This window comes from Monodon monoceros, unplaced genomic scaffold (assembly GCF_005190385.1).
Source record: "Monodon monoceros isolate NGI ecotype Baffin Bay Population unplaced genomic scaffold, NGI_Narwhal_1 Super_Scaffold_13, whole genome shotgun sequence".
Taxonomy (NCBI): Eukaryota; Metazoa; Chordata; class Mammalia; order Artiodactyla; family Monodontidae; genus Monodon; species Monodon monoceros.
In genome coordinates this window covers 702,205-718,108 of record NW_021703769.1, presented here as the reverse complement: position 1 = coordinate 718,108, position 15,904 = coordinate 702,205, and the positions used below count along the sequence as shown (strand labels likewise).

The 15,904-nt window shown below is 65.6% G+C and overlaps 1 protein-coding gene across 2 annotated transcripts; it reads right to left on the bottom strand.

The window, feature by feature from the left end:
• Positions 1 to 2,376: 2,376 nt before the first annotated feature.
• CHRNA4 (cholinergic receptor nicotinic alpha 4 subunit) lies at positions 2,377 to 15,154 on the bottom strand. Of its 2 annotated transcripts, XM_029221250.1 has the most exons (6): positions 15,073 to 15,154; positions 13,439 to 13,590; positions 10,137 to 10,181; positions 9,941 to 10,050; positions 5,360 to 6,701; positions 2,377 to 2,643 (listed from the first exon to the last, which is right to left on the bottom strand). In XM_029221250.1, exons 1-6 carry the CDS (start codon positions 15,152 to 15,154, stop codon positions 2,518 to 2,520), a joined length of 1,857 nt encoding a protein of 618 aa, XP_029077083.1. In that variant the 3' UTR covers positions 2,377 to 2,517. The 2 variants fall into 2 exon arrangements, with proteins under 2 accessions (XP_029077083.1, XP_029077084.1); XM_029221251.1 differs by lacking the exon at positions 15,073 to 15,154 and having other exon boundaries at positions 2,518 to 2,643; positions 13,484 to 13,552.
• Positions 15,155 to 15,904: the final 750 nt, after the last annotated feature.

Below are 15,904 nucleotides of genomic sequence, written 5' to 3'. Positions count from 1 at the left end.
CAAATGGTGCTGAAACAACCCTCTCCCGGGTGTGTGAGGCCCCCAAGGTGTCAAAACATCACAAGACACAGAAAATGAAACACAGTCAACACTAAAAGAAGGAGGACACCCAGCGGGACCTGCACACAGCGGCTTGAGTCAGAATGACCGGACAGAGGCCAGCACAGGTGATGGAGACACAGACTTGCTTTAGTTTATTTGGACAGAAGAACACGACTCAGCAACTAACGACAAAACTGTTTACGGAGACACGGCCATGGCGGATGGAGACACGGCCATGGCGGGCGTTGACCGCACCACACCTGGTGGAAGACCAGGACAGAAAGGCTGAGAACGGGGGGTTCCACGCACATCAAGGTCAGAGAACACCTCTGGTGAGGAATTCAGAGCCATCACTGCCACCGGGGCACAGGCTGGAAGGGGCTGGAGGGGGCTCTGGGGATGGGGGCCTTGGGGTCGAATCTAGTAAAACTCACTGATCTGAGGGCTTAAGACCAGGCATTTTGTCATAGGTAAATTTCATGTCAATCAAAACAAACAAAACAGAAACCCTGGAGGCAAACACCTCAAAGTAGCGGTCATGGTTAATTTGGTGGGAATGTGGGCGATGTATTCTGTGTGCGGATTTTCTGACTTGTGTTTGGGTCTCAAAAAACAGAAAAAGCGGAAACCAGAAAGGGGAAGCATCCCCATCCCTGGGGCTCCTGCTGTCTCCCGACCCAGAAAAGAGCATCTGCAGCTGGGCACCCCCAGGGCTCCCCACAGCTGCCCCGTATCTGGCGCTGGATCCGCTTATGTAAGGAGGATTGAGGCGTTGACATCTGAGATCTGTGTCCTGGCTGCGTCCTCGGGGGGCCTGGCCCTCCCCCGCTCCGCTGCCGGGTCCTGGGTCCTGGGGAACGCCCACCCGGGCTCTCCCCCAGCATCCTGGGATTGGTGCCCCAATGGCCCCAGGAGGCAGGTGCCTATCTGAGATGGGCAGATGGGGGCCTGGATGTCCAGGGGGCCGTCCTGAGCCTCACAGGCGGCGGGGTGGGGGGGCTGCAGGCTCCAGCCTCCTCCGACCTGGCGTTGCCCTCCAGCTGCACCTCTACAGCAGCATCTCTGAACTTCACTAAATTATTCACTCCATCCTCCCCAGCACCTTGTGCAGGACCCAGGCACAGCCTGGGGAGTGGGGAGACCCAGGGCTCCAAGGGGGCCGGCTCCAACCTGCCAGCCACACCCCCCATGCATGGGGTCTGGGGAGGTGGGAGCTTGACCATAAAGGGGGAGCGATTCTTTCAGCCTGGGGGGCCCCCCACCCAGGTGCCACTCCTGGGGGAGGGGCCACATTGTCCAGGACCCGCCTTGGCACCTGGAGCCTGAAGCTTTGGAAGAATCAGAAGATGGGGGGCAGCATTCGCCCACCCCGACACCACCCCCAGGGCTGGTGTTTTCCCAGAGTCTCCAGGGACACTGTTGGTGCCGCCCAGTGCTTAGCCTTGGGGTGGGGGGACACTGGGCCCCCAGGGCCATTGCCCGCGCACCTCCCCCCACCACCTCAGGCAGGGCAGCCCCCGCATGGTGTGATGTAGGGCTCCTGGGCTGGGGGGAGGCCTGTGGAGGGTTCCCTCCACCCCCTCGATGTTTCTCAGGGGGGACCACACTCCAGAGGGTCTCCAAGTCGGCCAGATGAGCTGTCGTCGGGTCCCCCCAGGTCACCATGGCTACTGTGTCAGGGAAGTCCTACCTGTGTCTATGCCCCAGAGGGGTCTCCGGGCTGTGAGCAGAGGGGAACCCACGGGAGGTGTCGGGGAGCCCAGTCCTGAACGTGGCTCTGGGTCCCTCACAAAGTACCAGGGCCCACGGGGGTCTGGGGGCATCACAGGCCCCTGCGAAGTGCTGGCCCGAGACCCCCGGCACCCCTGGAAGGCAGACATCTGGACTCCCTGGGGCTGAGGATCCCTCACCCGAGGGGGACCTGCCACTGGATTCTCCTCCGAGCAGGACCACGTCTCATCACTCCATCCCCAAGGCCCCTCAGGCACAAAATCTGGGTTTTCGTTAATTTACCCAGAACAGACCAAAATAAAATCCCTGCTTGGACCCTCCCCTGGCAAATGAGGTTCGAATGTTTGCTGACTCGCCTCTGGGGTCAGAGAGAGCAGGTCTGAGGACCCACGGGTGCCCCAGGCCCGGGTGGGAGAGGCAGCCAGGCCTGGCTCAGTGCCTGGGCCTCGGGGATCCCACAGGGACGAGGGGCTTTGGGGGCTGAGAGGGGCTGAGCGTGGCCACGGGGCGTGGCCCTGGGACAGTCAGGGCTGCTGCGACATTTGCCGAGAGCGGTCAGACGTGCGTCCTGGCGGGAGGCCATCATGTCACCATGCTCCGGATACACCGCCCTGTAGACAGACAGGCGTTTACCAGCCTCCCGGGCAGGTCCCCAGGAGGCAGCTTCCAAGGCCGTCTCACAGCAGACAGATGATGGGGGGCAATCTGGTGAGTGGCATGACCGCATCGAGTGCAGGGAGTCCCCTAGATCATGCCGGCCAGCCAAGGCGGCAGGAAGAGGCCCACCGTCCCCAGCAGGCAGACGAGAACGAACACCCAGAGGAAGATGCGGTCGATGACCATGGCCACGCACTTCCAGTCCTCCTTCACCTGCGGACAGACACACATGGTCACTCCTGGCCGCACCCTCAGGCCTCACCGCAGCGCGAACCTTCTAGAAGCTCTGTCCCTATCCTGGCCTCCAAGGTCACAGGCACACCTGTACTGGGGTGAGGGGTGGAAAGGGGCCACAGAGAAACGGCTTGTCCAGCTCAAGTCCGGGCTCAGAAGCAGTGGGCTGTGGGGTCAGTGCCCTCTACGGGGGCTGGACCGCAGAGCTGCTGCAGGGGACAGGGCCCAGCATGGTGGCCCCACCTGACTTCACCTGCCTGAGCTCCAAGAAGGTCGTGATGCCTCTGGAGGAATGCCAGGGTCCGCACTGTGTCACAGTGCAACGTGCTCTGGGTTTGCTAAAGCTGGCGGCACCGTGGGGACCAGCCAGTACACCCCCATTTGCAGGTGGGCAAGTGAGGCACAGGGAGGGGGCACCCACAGCCCCTTGGCTGTGCAGGGCAAGAGCCAGGAGCAGCCTGAGCAACGGGGCCTGGCCTCCAACAAAAAGCCCAGGGCAGGCTCCACGGTGGACGGCGTCCCAGGAGTGACAGCTGAGTCCCAACTGCCCTTCACTCCCGCCCCCTGCCCCGGGGGTGGCACTCACGGCCGGCTGCCCATGTGGCTCGAGCCCCTCATGGGTCAGGGGCTCTCTCGGCTCTGTCCCTAAAGCCGCTTGAGGGTGAGGGTCACACGTGAAGGAGGGCACAGCCCTGTGTTGCCTCTGAGCCGTGCAGCTGCCGGGGCAGAGGGCTCCATGCAAGGGCAAGCGGGGGACCCCGGGTTTGAAGTGGGTGCACACGCTGAGTGCATCACCTGCGGTTGCTCCCTTGGACTCGACGAGGAAGGTGACTGCACCGTCCCGTCTGCAGGTGGGACCCTGAGGCCCAGGGCGGTGCAGGATGGGCCGTGGTTACACGTCCACGCTGGGCGAGCAGGCCCCGGCCTCCACCTGGTGTGACCCCAGGGCAAAGGCTCAGGGAGGCCACAGGCGGGTCCTGGGTGGGCAGCTGTCAGCCCTTGAGTGACCAGAAAGGATGCGGCCCCCAGGCTCAGGCCAGCCAGGCGCCAGTGGGTCTGATGGGCCTGGGCAAGGGCAGGCTCGTCACACCCCGTTTGGGGGCCGTCGAGGGAAAGAAGACTTCTCACTGCTGTTTCGTGCTCTGATTTTTAAAGTAATCAGAGGCGTCCTGATAGTTTTAAGCCAAAGTTTATTCTCAGGAAACCAGAGCAAATGGGGTCACTATAAGCGAGGGAGCACCAGGACCCTCTGTTCCAGGAAGCAGCCCCGCGGCGCGCGGCCTCTGCGCTGCCTTTCAAACCGCCCCTCCTCCCAGGATGAAAGGCTCGCAGACAAAGCTGCCCCAGCCCGGATCCCAGGCTGGTTCCTGTGAAGTCGCTTTGCTCCCCAGAGCCCGGGGATAACACCCAGAACCAGAAACAGGTCGCCACAGCCAGGCCCGCGATGCTGGTGGAGGGGTCTGGGGACGAGGGGCCGGCCCTGCGCTGAGGACCGCTGGGCCTCCGAGATCCTGGTGACACTTCAAAGGCGTCAGTCTCTGCTCAGCAGGCCCTCAAGCCCTCACCAGAGCCAGAGGTCCTCTCGTCTCAAGAGCTGGCTGCAAGATGGAACCTTCCAGAAACCCCCAGGTGGCCTCACAGCCCCTTGGGATTCAGGGGGATGACCAGCCGGTACAGGGAGACCGGCTCACTGCTGGAGGCGGGGCTCAGCCACGGGACAGACGGTCCCCAGGGATCACGCATGTCTGGGAAACGATCACGGGCCATTCCCAAGGAAGCAAAGGGACCAGGAGGTTCCTGGAGGGAATGGCAGTGTCACACCCGCCCCCAGGTCCAGGGAGGGGACAGCAGTGTCACGCCCGCACCCAGGGTCCATGTCACGGGCAAGAAGAAGCTAATGCGGGGCGAGGTCAACCTAGCATAACCGATGCCCAGGTTGAGCAACCGGTAATGACCAGGCTGACTGACCAGTGCCCTCCCCCTACCCGCCTGTCTCTGCCCATGCCCTGAACTGGGGCTCAGCCACCAGCCTGGACCCACCCTCACAGGCACCCACGACGTGGCCAGTGGAGCCTGAGCCTCGGGGAGCAGCCCCACTGCCACCCCCCACCAACTCCACGGGGCCCTGAGTCTCAGCCATGTCTGAGCACCCTCCCTGCCCACCCAGACCCCGGGCGCCCTCTCCCCAGCTGGGCACAGGGACGCCGACCAGAGAGGCAGGGCTGTGTCCCAGGCCTGAATTCTCCTTTCACCCCGCCTGGCCGCTGAGGCCACTCAGCCCCCTCCTGTCTCCTCTCAGCCCCTCTCACCCCAACCCCAGGGCCCAGACCCCCCCACTAGTCCTTCTCCGGGAGCCCCTGGCGGGGTGGGGGGCGCTCAAGATCGGGGGAGGCGCTCACCAGGTACAGATGGTGCTGGCAGCCCCACCCCCGCCTGCAGGCTCCCTGCGCCCTGAAGCCCCAAGGGGGTGCCCGAGATGCACTCTGCTCTCTGCCAGCCACTCAGTCACCGCAGGGACCCCCACTGGTCTCGGAGGCTTGGGGCAGAGGGAGCAGACGGCGGGGTGGGGGTGGGGGGCCTCCAAGCTGAGCAGCCGGCTCTGGGACCTGGTTTCTGGGTCTTTCACCGGCCACCCCCTCCTTCAGAGTGGACAGGGCAGCGGGGCCCGTCCGGCACGGCCGTGGCGGGGACTTACCGAGAAGTCCATGTCTTCCGCCTTCAGGTGGTCTGCAATGTACTGGACTCCCTCAACCGCCCGCGCCAGAGCTGGCGACAGGGGCTGGGGTGGCGCGCCGGTGCCGGGGGCCTTGAGCGCGGCACTTGGTGCCTCCGCCTCCGTCCTGCACTTACATTTGCAGGGGGAGGCCTGGTCTGGGGGCGGAAGCTCGGCCGAGGGGGCCGTGGCCAGCGAGGCAGGGGAGCCGTCCGCCGGGCGGCCGGCTGGGGAGGCGGCCTCCTCTCGGGGCACGCAGTACTGGATGCTCTGGGACCGGCACCTCACGCCGCCCTCTGCCACTTCACTGGGGCCGGACACGTGCTGGACGCTCAGGGACCGGGCCTTGGCGAGCCCTGGGGCCCGGGTGCCAGTGGGTGGGCGGCAGGGCCCGGGCGAGGGGCATGGGCCGGCCTTCTCGGCCTCTGAGGGCCGCAGAGCAGAGGCCTGGTCCGAGGGCGACGTGCAGGCCGGCCGGTCCGGGCCACAGGATGGGGTCGGGGACGGGGCGGGGCCCCTACTCCTGAGCTCGGGCTCCCCCCGGGGCTCCGGCCAGAAGCGCGGGGCTCCGGCCGCCTCGTGCACGGACCCGACGAGCCGCCGGCAGTTGTCCTTGACCGCGGACGGCCGCTTCATGAAGAGCAGACGCGGCACGACGTCCAGGAAGATGCGGCGGACCCAGGAGGGCATGGTGTGCGTGCGCGGGGAGCGGTGGTGCACGTTGAGCACGAAGACGGTGATGGTGATGGAGAGCGTGACGAAGGTCATGGTGAAGAGCAGGTACTCGCCGATCAACGGGATGACCAGCGAGGTGGATGGGGTGATCTCGGTGATGAGCAGCAGGAAGACGGTGAGCGAGAGCAGCACGGAGACGCACAGCGTGACCTTCTCGCCGCACTCGGACGGCAGGTAGAAGACGAGCACCGCGAGGCAGGAGACGAGCAGGCAGGGCGCGATGAGGTTGACGGTGTAGAAGAGCGGCAGGCGCCGGATGACGAAGGCATACGTGATATCCGGGTACACCTCCGCGCAGCACTCGTACTTGCGCGTGTTGTAGGTGCCCACGGCGTCCACGATGACCCACTCGCCGCTCTCCCAGAAGCCCAGCTGGTCCACGTGGCTGTGCATGCTCACCAGGTCAATCTTGGCCTTGTCGTAGGTCCAGGACCCGAACTTCATGGTGCAGTTCTGCTGGTCGAAGGGGAAGAAGGTGACGTCGATGCTGCAGGAGCTCTTGTAGATGGCCGGGGGTGTCCACTGCACCCGCCCGTCGTGAAAGAGGTGGGCCTTGGTCAGGTGGGTGACGGCAAAGTCCCCGTCCGCACTGGGTGGGAGACAGAGGGGGTGGGTGAGTTGCCCGGCACCCGCGGCCCGGAAGCTGTCTTCCCCCCGCCCGCCATACGCGCCCCCACTTCGCAGTGGCCTCGCCCAGGACGGGGCGGCCCTGGGCTCGTTGCTCCCCTGCCCGCCTCGCTGTCACCGCCCCTACCCTGGGGGCGATGCTCCGTGGAGACCGTCTCAGCGGCCCACACCGCGCCTGACCCCCAAGCTTGATGACCGTGATTATTTGGGGGCCGGAAAGGCCGTCCACGCCACATCAGGGGCCCCAGGCACACAAGTGGCCCCTGGGTAGCACGCAGAGCAGCTCGTCCCCTGTGGTCACCCCAGAGCTGTGCAGAAGTCGGACCTGTCCGGCCACCTTCTCATGCTCCAGACTGGTGTTTTCTCCCCATTGACCCCACCCCCCCAAACTTAGAGGCAGGACCCCACTTCCTGCACAGGTGAGGACTCCAAGGCCCAACGAGGCAAAGACCAGTCTGGGCCCACCCCGGGCAGGATGTGGACCCCAGCATCACATCCCAGGCCCTCAGCCCTCCTGCCTCTCCCTCGGCCTTGGGGTGCCCTGTCCACAGACCGGTACAGGCAACGAGCGAGGGGCTGCTGTCCCAGCCCTTCTCCTCGCGGGCAGAGTGCCCAGCCTGCAGCCCTGGTCCTGTACCTCCCAGACAGTGACGTCCACCTCAGTTTTCTCCACCAAAGACACCCATGGTGGGATGGGGGGCACACTGACACCGCGAGAGGTGAGGCAGCCAGCTGTGGGGACACAGGGACACCTGCTCACGGCCCCCCTGAAGAACCCTTCTTGCCTCCAGAGTCAGCCACTCTCTTCTCTGCAGCTGGAAGCATCCGGTCCCCAGTCTGGGTCCTGAGTGGGTGCCACCTGGGCCTCGGAGGCCCCTCTGTCGGCCTGTTTCCCCACAAGGCCTGTGCTGCCCACGCCGACCGTGCGTGGTGCCCACAGGCCTGAGCTGCCCACGCCGACCGTACGTGGTGCCCACAGGCCGGTTGAGGCGGCAGCCGTTCCCCCAGCCCCTCCAGCAGCCCTGCCGCTTCGGCTCTGAAACGCTGATGGGAGACCTCGCCTCCTCCCCCCAGGGCACCCCCCAGACAGCTGGCCCCAGCACTGAGGGCCACCGGACGCTAGTCACCAAGCCCATGTCTTCACACTCGTGTGCTGAGGGCACATCGGCCCCGGCCAGGTCCTCAGAGAGCCTAGGGCTCTGCACGTGGGACCCGGCGCCTAGCGCAGCCCCAGGAAGGAGCAGCTTTCCCCAGGGCACGCTGTCACTACCTGTCACCGCTGCACGAAGTCCCGCCCCTACCCCCACAGCTGGTTCCTGTGCCCCCAGCAAGCCCAGGGGTGTGGACAGCGGGACCGCATGACAGCGCACGTGGGAGGAGGGGAGCCCGAGCCGGCTGGTCCCGTCCCTGCTCCAGGCCGTAGACGCCTATCCACGTGAGACCCTCTGCCTGACAGGCCGACGCAGGGAAGCCCCCAGTGGGTGGCACGCCCTCCAGCCTTGAAGGGGTGACCCAAAGCTATCAAAAAAGCACCCCCCGACCCTTCCCCTCGCCCAGCAGCCTGTGCTGACCACTCGGCCTCACTCAAGCGCACACGGCCCTGGCCGTCAGCTACCCGCTGCCCCTGGAAACAGGACTCCTCAGTGGCCATCCGGCCAGCATCAGCCACCAGCTCTGGGGTCTGTCCTCACCCACGCCCAGCCCCACCCAGAGAGGGCCTCGGTGCCGATCTCCATTCCCAAGAGAAGCTAGAAGGAGGTCCATCCCGCTACCTCCCAGGGGTCTTGGTAAGGAGGCCAGAAAAGGAGGGGGCTTGGGTGGCGGGCCCACTCTCTATGGCTCCCAGAGCAGTCCTGACCATGCTCCCCTGGGTGCCAGAGTTCTGACCCTGGTACCTATGTTCTGGATCAAAGAGCCAAGCAGGTGTATTCCGTGCCAGGTCCCAGCGGGGCAGGGGGCTGGGGGAACTGAGCGTGGACCCGGGGGGCCCGGGCGGCTGGAGAACTCCAGGGCGCAGGATCAGACCAGGCAGCTTGCAGAGGGAGAGCGGAGAGCCCGCCCCGCCTTCCATTCCCCGAGCGGCCCCCCCTTAATGCAGCCCCGAAACCCATCTCCTCCACGTGTGGCCACTCTCCCACGGCCATTATTGGAATCACTTAAGCTGGAAGAGAAGCCCAGTCGTTCTTAATCAGACAGCAGCATTTTGTAGGTCAGGCCCAAGCCTGGGGGCCCAGGAGGGCTTTTGTGCGGAAGCAGTGAGGTCTTGTGGGGAGGGCAGGGGCTCTGGGCAGACGGCTGGGACCAGAGGGGACCAAATGCTTCCATTGGCTGTAGCTGTAAGTGCTGTGGAACTACCGCCACCCAGGCCCGAGTCTGCATCTGCCCGTGTGGATTCAGCTCAGGGTGAGCTGGCCTGGCAATGACACAGCAGGGACACGGGGACGCGGGAGGGCACCAGGCTGCCCCGAGGTCGGGGACACCTCGAGGATCCCAGGAAAGGACAAGTTCAAGGACGCCAGCCCTCTGGAGCCCACTGTCTGCCACAGTCGTGCCCCTAACACCCCGGCCCCCAGCACAGAAACATCCTCCAAGAGGTCAGATTTCAGAGCCAGGGACACGTGGCCCACACAGAGGCTTTGTTTGCTTGAGTGTGGTTGGCGGGGTCTGGGGAGACTGCGAGAACAGACAGAGGGGCAGGAGGAGGGCGGGGGCGCGGGCAGTGAGCCGGCATGGGCAGGCCAGTCTGGGGCTTCCTCCCCTACACCTCCCAGCCTTTGTTCCCAGGCGCGGTCCGCTGCGTGTGCAGGGCCCACTTTCCCCGGACAGGGACTGACTCTGGAAAGGACTCCAGCCTGAGGGGGAGCAGCTGCAGGGCCTGCAGTCATCCTGGGAGGAGCTCAGACCTCTTCCCGGCCCGTGAGTGACCGAGGCCCCTGCCCCAGCCTGGGCAGGGACGGAGCCCCCAGGCGCCACTGCTGCCCCCAGGACCCCGTCTCCTTGCCACTTTGCCCGCTCATGGGCCCGCCCCCCACACCCCAGGCCTCAGCATCCTCCTTTACTCACATCTCCTGCTTCCGAGCCCGCCCTCAGCCCACACAAGCCGCCTGCCTCTTGCTCACACCGGCCTTGGAAGAGCTGCTGGCCGGAGCACGGCTGGACCCGGGCACCTGCCACCCTGCCGGCTAGGAACCCCGGGCTCACTTGTTGTACAGGACGATGTCCGGCCGCCAGATGAGCTCAGAGGGTATGCGGATGGAGGTCACGTTCTCGTAGTCAGCGGGGTCCCAGCGCAGCTTATAGTCATGCCACTCCTGGGGGAAGCGGGGTGGGGGGGGCGGTGAGGGGGAGGGGCGGGGGAGGGAGGGGCGGGGGGGCGGGGGGGCTCCCTCCCACTCACCTGCTTCACCCACACATTCGTCGTCATCATCTGGTTCTTCTCATCCTAGGACACAAACGAGAAGAAGGCAGGTTGTGATGCCCTCGGGTTCAGGACACGTCTCTCTGGCCGAGTCTCTTTACCCAAAAGGACGGGCCAGGGCTGAACGTGGCGAGTGGGGGACCTCAGGAGGGAGTGAGCGCCTTGTCCCTGGAGGCAACCAAGCCCAGGATGGCGGGCCCGGAGGGGACTCAGGGCCAGAAGGAAAGTGAGGATAACATTCAACTGACTTCACTGGTGGCCGGGCCCGTCCCCGCCTCCAGCGACCAAAGGGTCTGAGGGGAAGGGAGATGGCGCCCCTTCCCAGGCAGCCGTGCTGGGCCTGCCCACCTGCATTGCTCCGTCCCGGCTGGCGGGGCAGCTGCCCTGCGGATGGGCTCCAGGTGAGCTGGCATCTGCCCCTCCTGCTGCACCAGGGCAACACACTCACTGGCCAAACTGCCCCCCCAGGGCCTGAGCCTCAGGACCTGAAGGTGAGGGGCTAAAACAGGTGAGGTGGGAGCAGGAGACCCAGCAGGCCCCTCTCCAGGTCACTGAGTGGGCACCTGTCCAGGTGAGAAGGGCCGGACCACACACACTGTGAGCTTCCTTCTGGCCTCTGCACCTCCCCCAACTTCACAGCCCTCCCGGGTTCACAGACGGGCAGTCAGGCCCAGCAGAGGCTGGAGGCCTCTGGAGAAGACCGCCAGGCTCCGTGCAGGGACGTAGGGGTCCTCACACCCCACTCTGAACCAGCCTCCAGGGACTATGGCCACACCCAGCCCACTCAGAGGGCAGCTGGGCTTGGGGGCTGGCTCCTTGCCCGAAGTTTGGGGCAGGGCACTCAGCGGCTGATGGGGGGTCCCCTCAGGGAGCAGGGAGCCCATGGGGACCAGAGAGGCAGGGGCTCTTTCCCTGGGGGAAGAGGGACTGGACACGGGACACAGGGTGTGGGGAGCAGCGCCTGAACCAGCCTCCCCCCACTTGCTGATGGCCCAAGCTTTGCCCCCATCTGCCCCAGACCAGGGACACACAGGCCGTTGGGACAACTGCTGAGGCCAAAGAAACCAGGGGTGGTCAAGCAAGCAAAGCGCCCAGGGCCGGGGGTGTGGGCTGGTGTCCCTGGGAGCCTCCCCTCCTGCTTCCCCCAGGGGACAAGCCCCCATCAGCCAGCTCACAGGAGGGGACATCTCCTGCGGCCCAGGCACTGCCCTTGGTCCTGCTCTCTCTCGGGGCCACCTGGGACAGGCTGCCAGAGGACACTGACGATAAGTGGGACTTGAGTGGGGCCCGGACACCACGTCCAACGACCTCGACCTTGGCAGTGCAGCCCTGCGGTGCGGCCCCCATCACCACGTCCCTGCCCTTCCCCCCTGGGCACAGCCTGCCAGGCTCTGCACCAGCCCCCACCCCCAGGCTCAGAACAAGCTTCTAGGTGGCTGGGCCTGGCCTCCTCCCCTTCGTGCCAGCCGCCCCCCCAGCGCAGCTGTCCCCCCAGGCACCCGTTTGAGGTGCCCTCTGTACATTCCGGCGCCTGCAACGTCAGCCCGGGCCCAGAAGCGCCCAGGAATTCCCCAGCCTCCTCTGCAGGCATGAACTCACACACACAAGCACTCTGCACCGGGGCACAGACCTGCAGCAAACACCCGAGCCCCACAGACAGTGGGGCAGGGAGGCGGCCCCTTCCACAAACGACCAGCACCCAGGATGGGCAAGGACATCTTGTCAGCACACACGTGTGTGCAGGAGTGCCCTTGGCCAGCGTGGCTGCGGACAGCAGAGTCCTGGGCAAGGACGTCTTGTCAGCACACACGCGTGTGCCAGAGTGCCCTTGGCCAGCGTGGCTGCGGACAGCAGAGCTGGGAGCAGCTCCTGTCCTGCCTGGCGCTGCCACGGGGCCTCGGGTGGGTCCCTCGCTGGTGTCTCGGAGCTGGTGTGCTACAGGCTGTCTCTCCTGGGCAAACCGGGGAAAAGCGGTGATGCGGGGCGGATGCTGCGACGTGGCAGGGGGGTGGATGAGACAGCCCCAGGAGCTCAGGTAGGGGGCCAGGCCACGGTGCAGCCGACCCAGATCATGAAGCCACAGCCACCACTGGGAACAGCATTTGCAAATGCAGTGGGTCGGGACCCCTGCCCTCCTGAGTTGTCTTCTGACTGCGCCCCAGCCAGGAGTACTTTACGGGAAGCATTTAAGGTCTGGTTCCAGGAGGCCTGAGGGCACAGGCCAGGGCAGGGGGACTGACTGGGTCTCTCTACTGATGGGGTCCAAGCACGGCCCTTTCTGTCCACGTGAATGTGGCTACCGCCCCTCCCACCTCCCAGAGCCCCTTGGGTGTTGCCAGCTCAGCCCCAGATGGAGCTGTCACACTCATCCCATTTCACAGGTGAGAAAACCAGGGCCCTGAGGGTCACCCAACACACCTGGCATGAGCCAGGAACCAGGGCCTCCAGACTCCAAAACTGGTGGCTCCCCGCTCACGGAGCCCACTTGGGGTTGGGGTCCCGGCAGGGGCGTAGGGTGGGCATTTGGAGAGATCTACAGCCTCCTGCAGCTGTACAGCTCCCTCTGTGGAACCAGAGCTGGCTGGAGACCCCAGCCCAAACCCAGCCGGCCTTGGACCTCCTCGTGGCCAGCAAACCAGGCTCCCAGAGGCCCCCTCCCTGCCAGGCCAGAGCCCACCCTCCAAGGCCCTTGGGACCCTGCCCCAGGCTGTGCAGCTACCACCCAGCCACAGGACGGGCTCCCACCCCAAATGGACGCCCCGGCCCCTCCAGAGCCGTGGCTACTCGGAGGCTGGACCCCCTCCTCCCAGCAGCTGCCTTGGTCCCCAACCAGGAAGGGAAACACATCCGAACCAGGTGGAGGTCCAGGTGCTGCCAGGGTGCCGCACGGCCTCACCTCACCCCACGCAGTAGCACGACTTACACAAAAGCCCTAAACTCTGCCACTGGCCCCACAGAGGTACTTCCTGCTCTCTGCCTCTGAAGATGACAGCCTGGACCCCCTGCTGCAAATCTGGCCCTTTGAGCTTTTCTACATGGAAAACGCAGGGCTTGGGGGTGTCGCACAGAACCTGCCTTGCCTCCCGGCTCGCTTAGGCGTGTGTTCTGGGCTAAGGCGGGGCTGGGGCACACACAGTCCATGTGCAGCTCCGATGCGGCCCTCCCAGCTCATCCAGCCCCCCTGCCCCCGCCAGCCCCGGGGCCACCTCCAGGCCAGCCCCTCCCAGACACGGGTGCTCCCTTCAGGTCACTGCCCCCCACCCCACCCCCTCATCACCTACCACGTCAATGAGCTGCGCGATAGACAGGCCAAAGTGGACAAGAACTACATCCGAGATGTTGGCCACGGGCCGGGACCACTTGTTGTAGCCAGAGAAGAGCTTCTTCAGCAGCCGCTCCTCCGCGTGAGCCCGGGTCTCCACGTGGCTGCTCACTGCGGGGACCAGCAGGTGCGCGGCTCAGGGGCAGGGGATGGTGGCCGTCCAGGATGCCCCCTTGGGCCTCCTGCCAGGCCGTGCTCAGCACCTGGGCTCTCTTCCAGCTTCCCACAGCACGTCCCTCCTACCTCAGGACCTTTGCACGTGCTGCCCTACTTCCAGCCGCAGTTTCTCCCCTACCCCCTGGGTCTGTAAGGGGGTCTGTAACTTCCTCGGGGAAGCCTTCCTAGCATGGTGCCCCTCACCATGAAAGTAGATAACTGGTATGATAAGTGCTGATTTGGAAGCGTCCCCGTCAGGCTGTGACTGTGGGAGGGAGGGACTGTATCTCTAGCCACTAGCAGAGTCCTGAGAACCTTGTCTCAAAGTACAAGGTGGGGGTAACCACAGGACAGGAGGGGGCAGAGGGCAGTGGGGGCAGACCCAGGAAGGGAGATGGAGAAAGGAGAGTGAGGGTCCAGCTACCGAGAGCCTGTTTCCTTTGGCTGTGGCATCCGCAAGCAATCACCCAAGAAAAAAACGTGCTTTGACGTGTAAGGGGTACTTTAAGTGCAAACCCCGACAATGAACCTGGCACCCTGTGTTCTTGGACGGACACACAGCCTGCCCTCGATGATCAGGTCTGGAGTGAGCCTGGGGAGGGGACCCCTCATTCAGCCTTGCCCATCAGCCACTCTGTGGTCTGAGGGCTTCCCTGCCACTCCTGGGCGACTTCGCTGGGACCACTGCATGGGGGGGCGGGGGTTTGAGGAGGGGGACAGGAGACCCCTGCCGCTCTGCTCCTCTCAGCTCGGTCCTGCTCACCTGTGAGTCACGGATGGACATTAGGAGGGCATTCACAAGCACCCCTGGGATCAGTCCTAGACCCCCAGGACCCTTCACTCCCAACCCAGAGCCCCAGCCTGGTCCCTCTGACAGTAAGGTGTAGCCTACTCCTCACTGGGGAGGCCAGAGAATTACACTCCACTCACCCCTGAAATAGCAAGGTGGCTTCCCAGGGAACGGGGAGCAGGGGGGCTAGAACTTCCCCTGTCCCAGTGGGCCTGGGGAAGCAGAAGAGGTTTGGGTGGGGCCCTGCCAAGGGCAGAGGCCACCCCTCTGATTCCCTAAACCCCGGTGCAGGGGGGAGGTGGGCAGGCACCATGCAGTCTGCAAGGAAATTTGGCACAATAGATAACTGGGGGTGGGGGAGGGGGGAGATGGACCGCGCCTCTCTCCATCCAAGTTGGAGCTTCTGGGTCCAGCTCTTGAAACAGCATTCCCCCTCACCCACCCAAACCCTGCCTGGCTCAGCCCTCGCCGCAGGACAGCCTTTTGCGTCTGGAGGGGGGTGGGGTGGGGGTAGCCTCCGCGGCTGCCCCGTTGCGCACCCCCGCGGCTTGGGACCACAGCCAGGAGCCTCCCTTTCTCTAGTTCCGGAGGTCCGAGGCCGCCCTGAACCGGGCGAAAGGGGGTCCTTCTAGCGCCCCGAAACTTACCAGGCAAGAGGGCGGCCCCCAGCAGCAGCAGCAGCGGCGGCAGCAGCTGCGGCGGCGGCGCCCCCGGGCCCCCGAGCTCCATGGCGCACCGAGCGGGCTCTAGATGCGGGCGGCTCCCGGCCCCGCCGCGCCCCTGCTCCGAGCTCCGCGCGAGCCCAACTTCATGTCCCCCGCGCCGCGCGGGCAGCTCCGTCCGCCGGGCCTGCTTCGGCCGCTTCTCCCGCGGGGCGCGGCAGCGGCTACCGCGCCGGGAGCGCGGGGCTGTGGTCTCAGCGGCGCGGCCCCGCCCGGACCTGCCTGCCTCCAGCCGGCGAGGAGGAGGGGGGGAGAGAGAGGAGGGAGCTGGAAGGAGGGCGAGGATCGGAGGGGGAAGGAGGGGGAACGGACCGCGAGCCGAGAGGGGGCGCGGAGGCTGCGCTCTGCCCGCGCAGGGCCAAAGTTTCCTTCGACCTCCTGCGGCTGGGGACGTGCCCGAGCCACGAGTGGGGGCCCGGTAGTCACTGCGTGCGTCTGGGGAATCCCTGCGCGGTCTGGTTCGCGGACCACGAGACACTGACCCCCTCCCCGTCCCCAGCCCAGCGCCTCCAACGCCTGCCTGGAGGGAGGACGCGCACCCAGGGTCTCCGGGCGCCAGGAGGGGAGCCCCGCACGGTCTGGTTAACTTCATCACCCCCGCCCCGCTCTGCAGTTTGGAAATCACAGGTCTTCCCCAACCAGGCGTTCAGGACAGAGTCCACCCCCATCGGCCTGTCCCTGGCGGACCGGGAAGCGTCCAGGGGAGCCTCGGCCCCGCGGCCCGCCCTTCGGGGTCGGAGAGGACCCTAACGCCCCC

Bases quoted from the DNA above. Each gene is read 5' to 3' on its own strand.
- CHRNA4 (XM_029221250.1), bottom strand. From the start codon at position 15,154: ATGGAGCTCGGGGGCCCGGGGGCGCCGCCGCCGCAGCTGCTGCCGCCG. The intron at 10,182-13,438 runs GTAGGTGATGAG...TTTGTGTCCTAG, and splicing joins TCGCGCAGCTCATTGACGTG to GATGAGAAGAACCAGATGAT. The intron at 6,702-9,940 runs GTGAGCCCGGGG...TCTCCCACCCAG, and splicing joins GACATCGTCCTGTACAACAA to TGCGGACGGGGACTTTGCCG.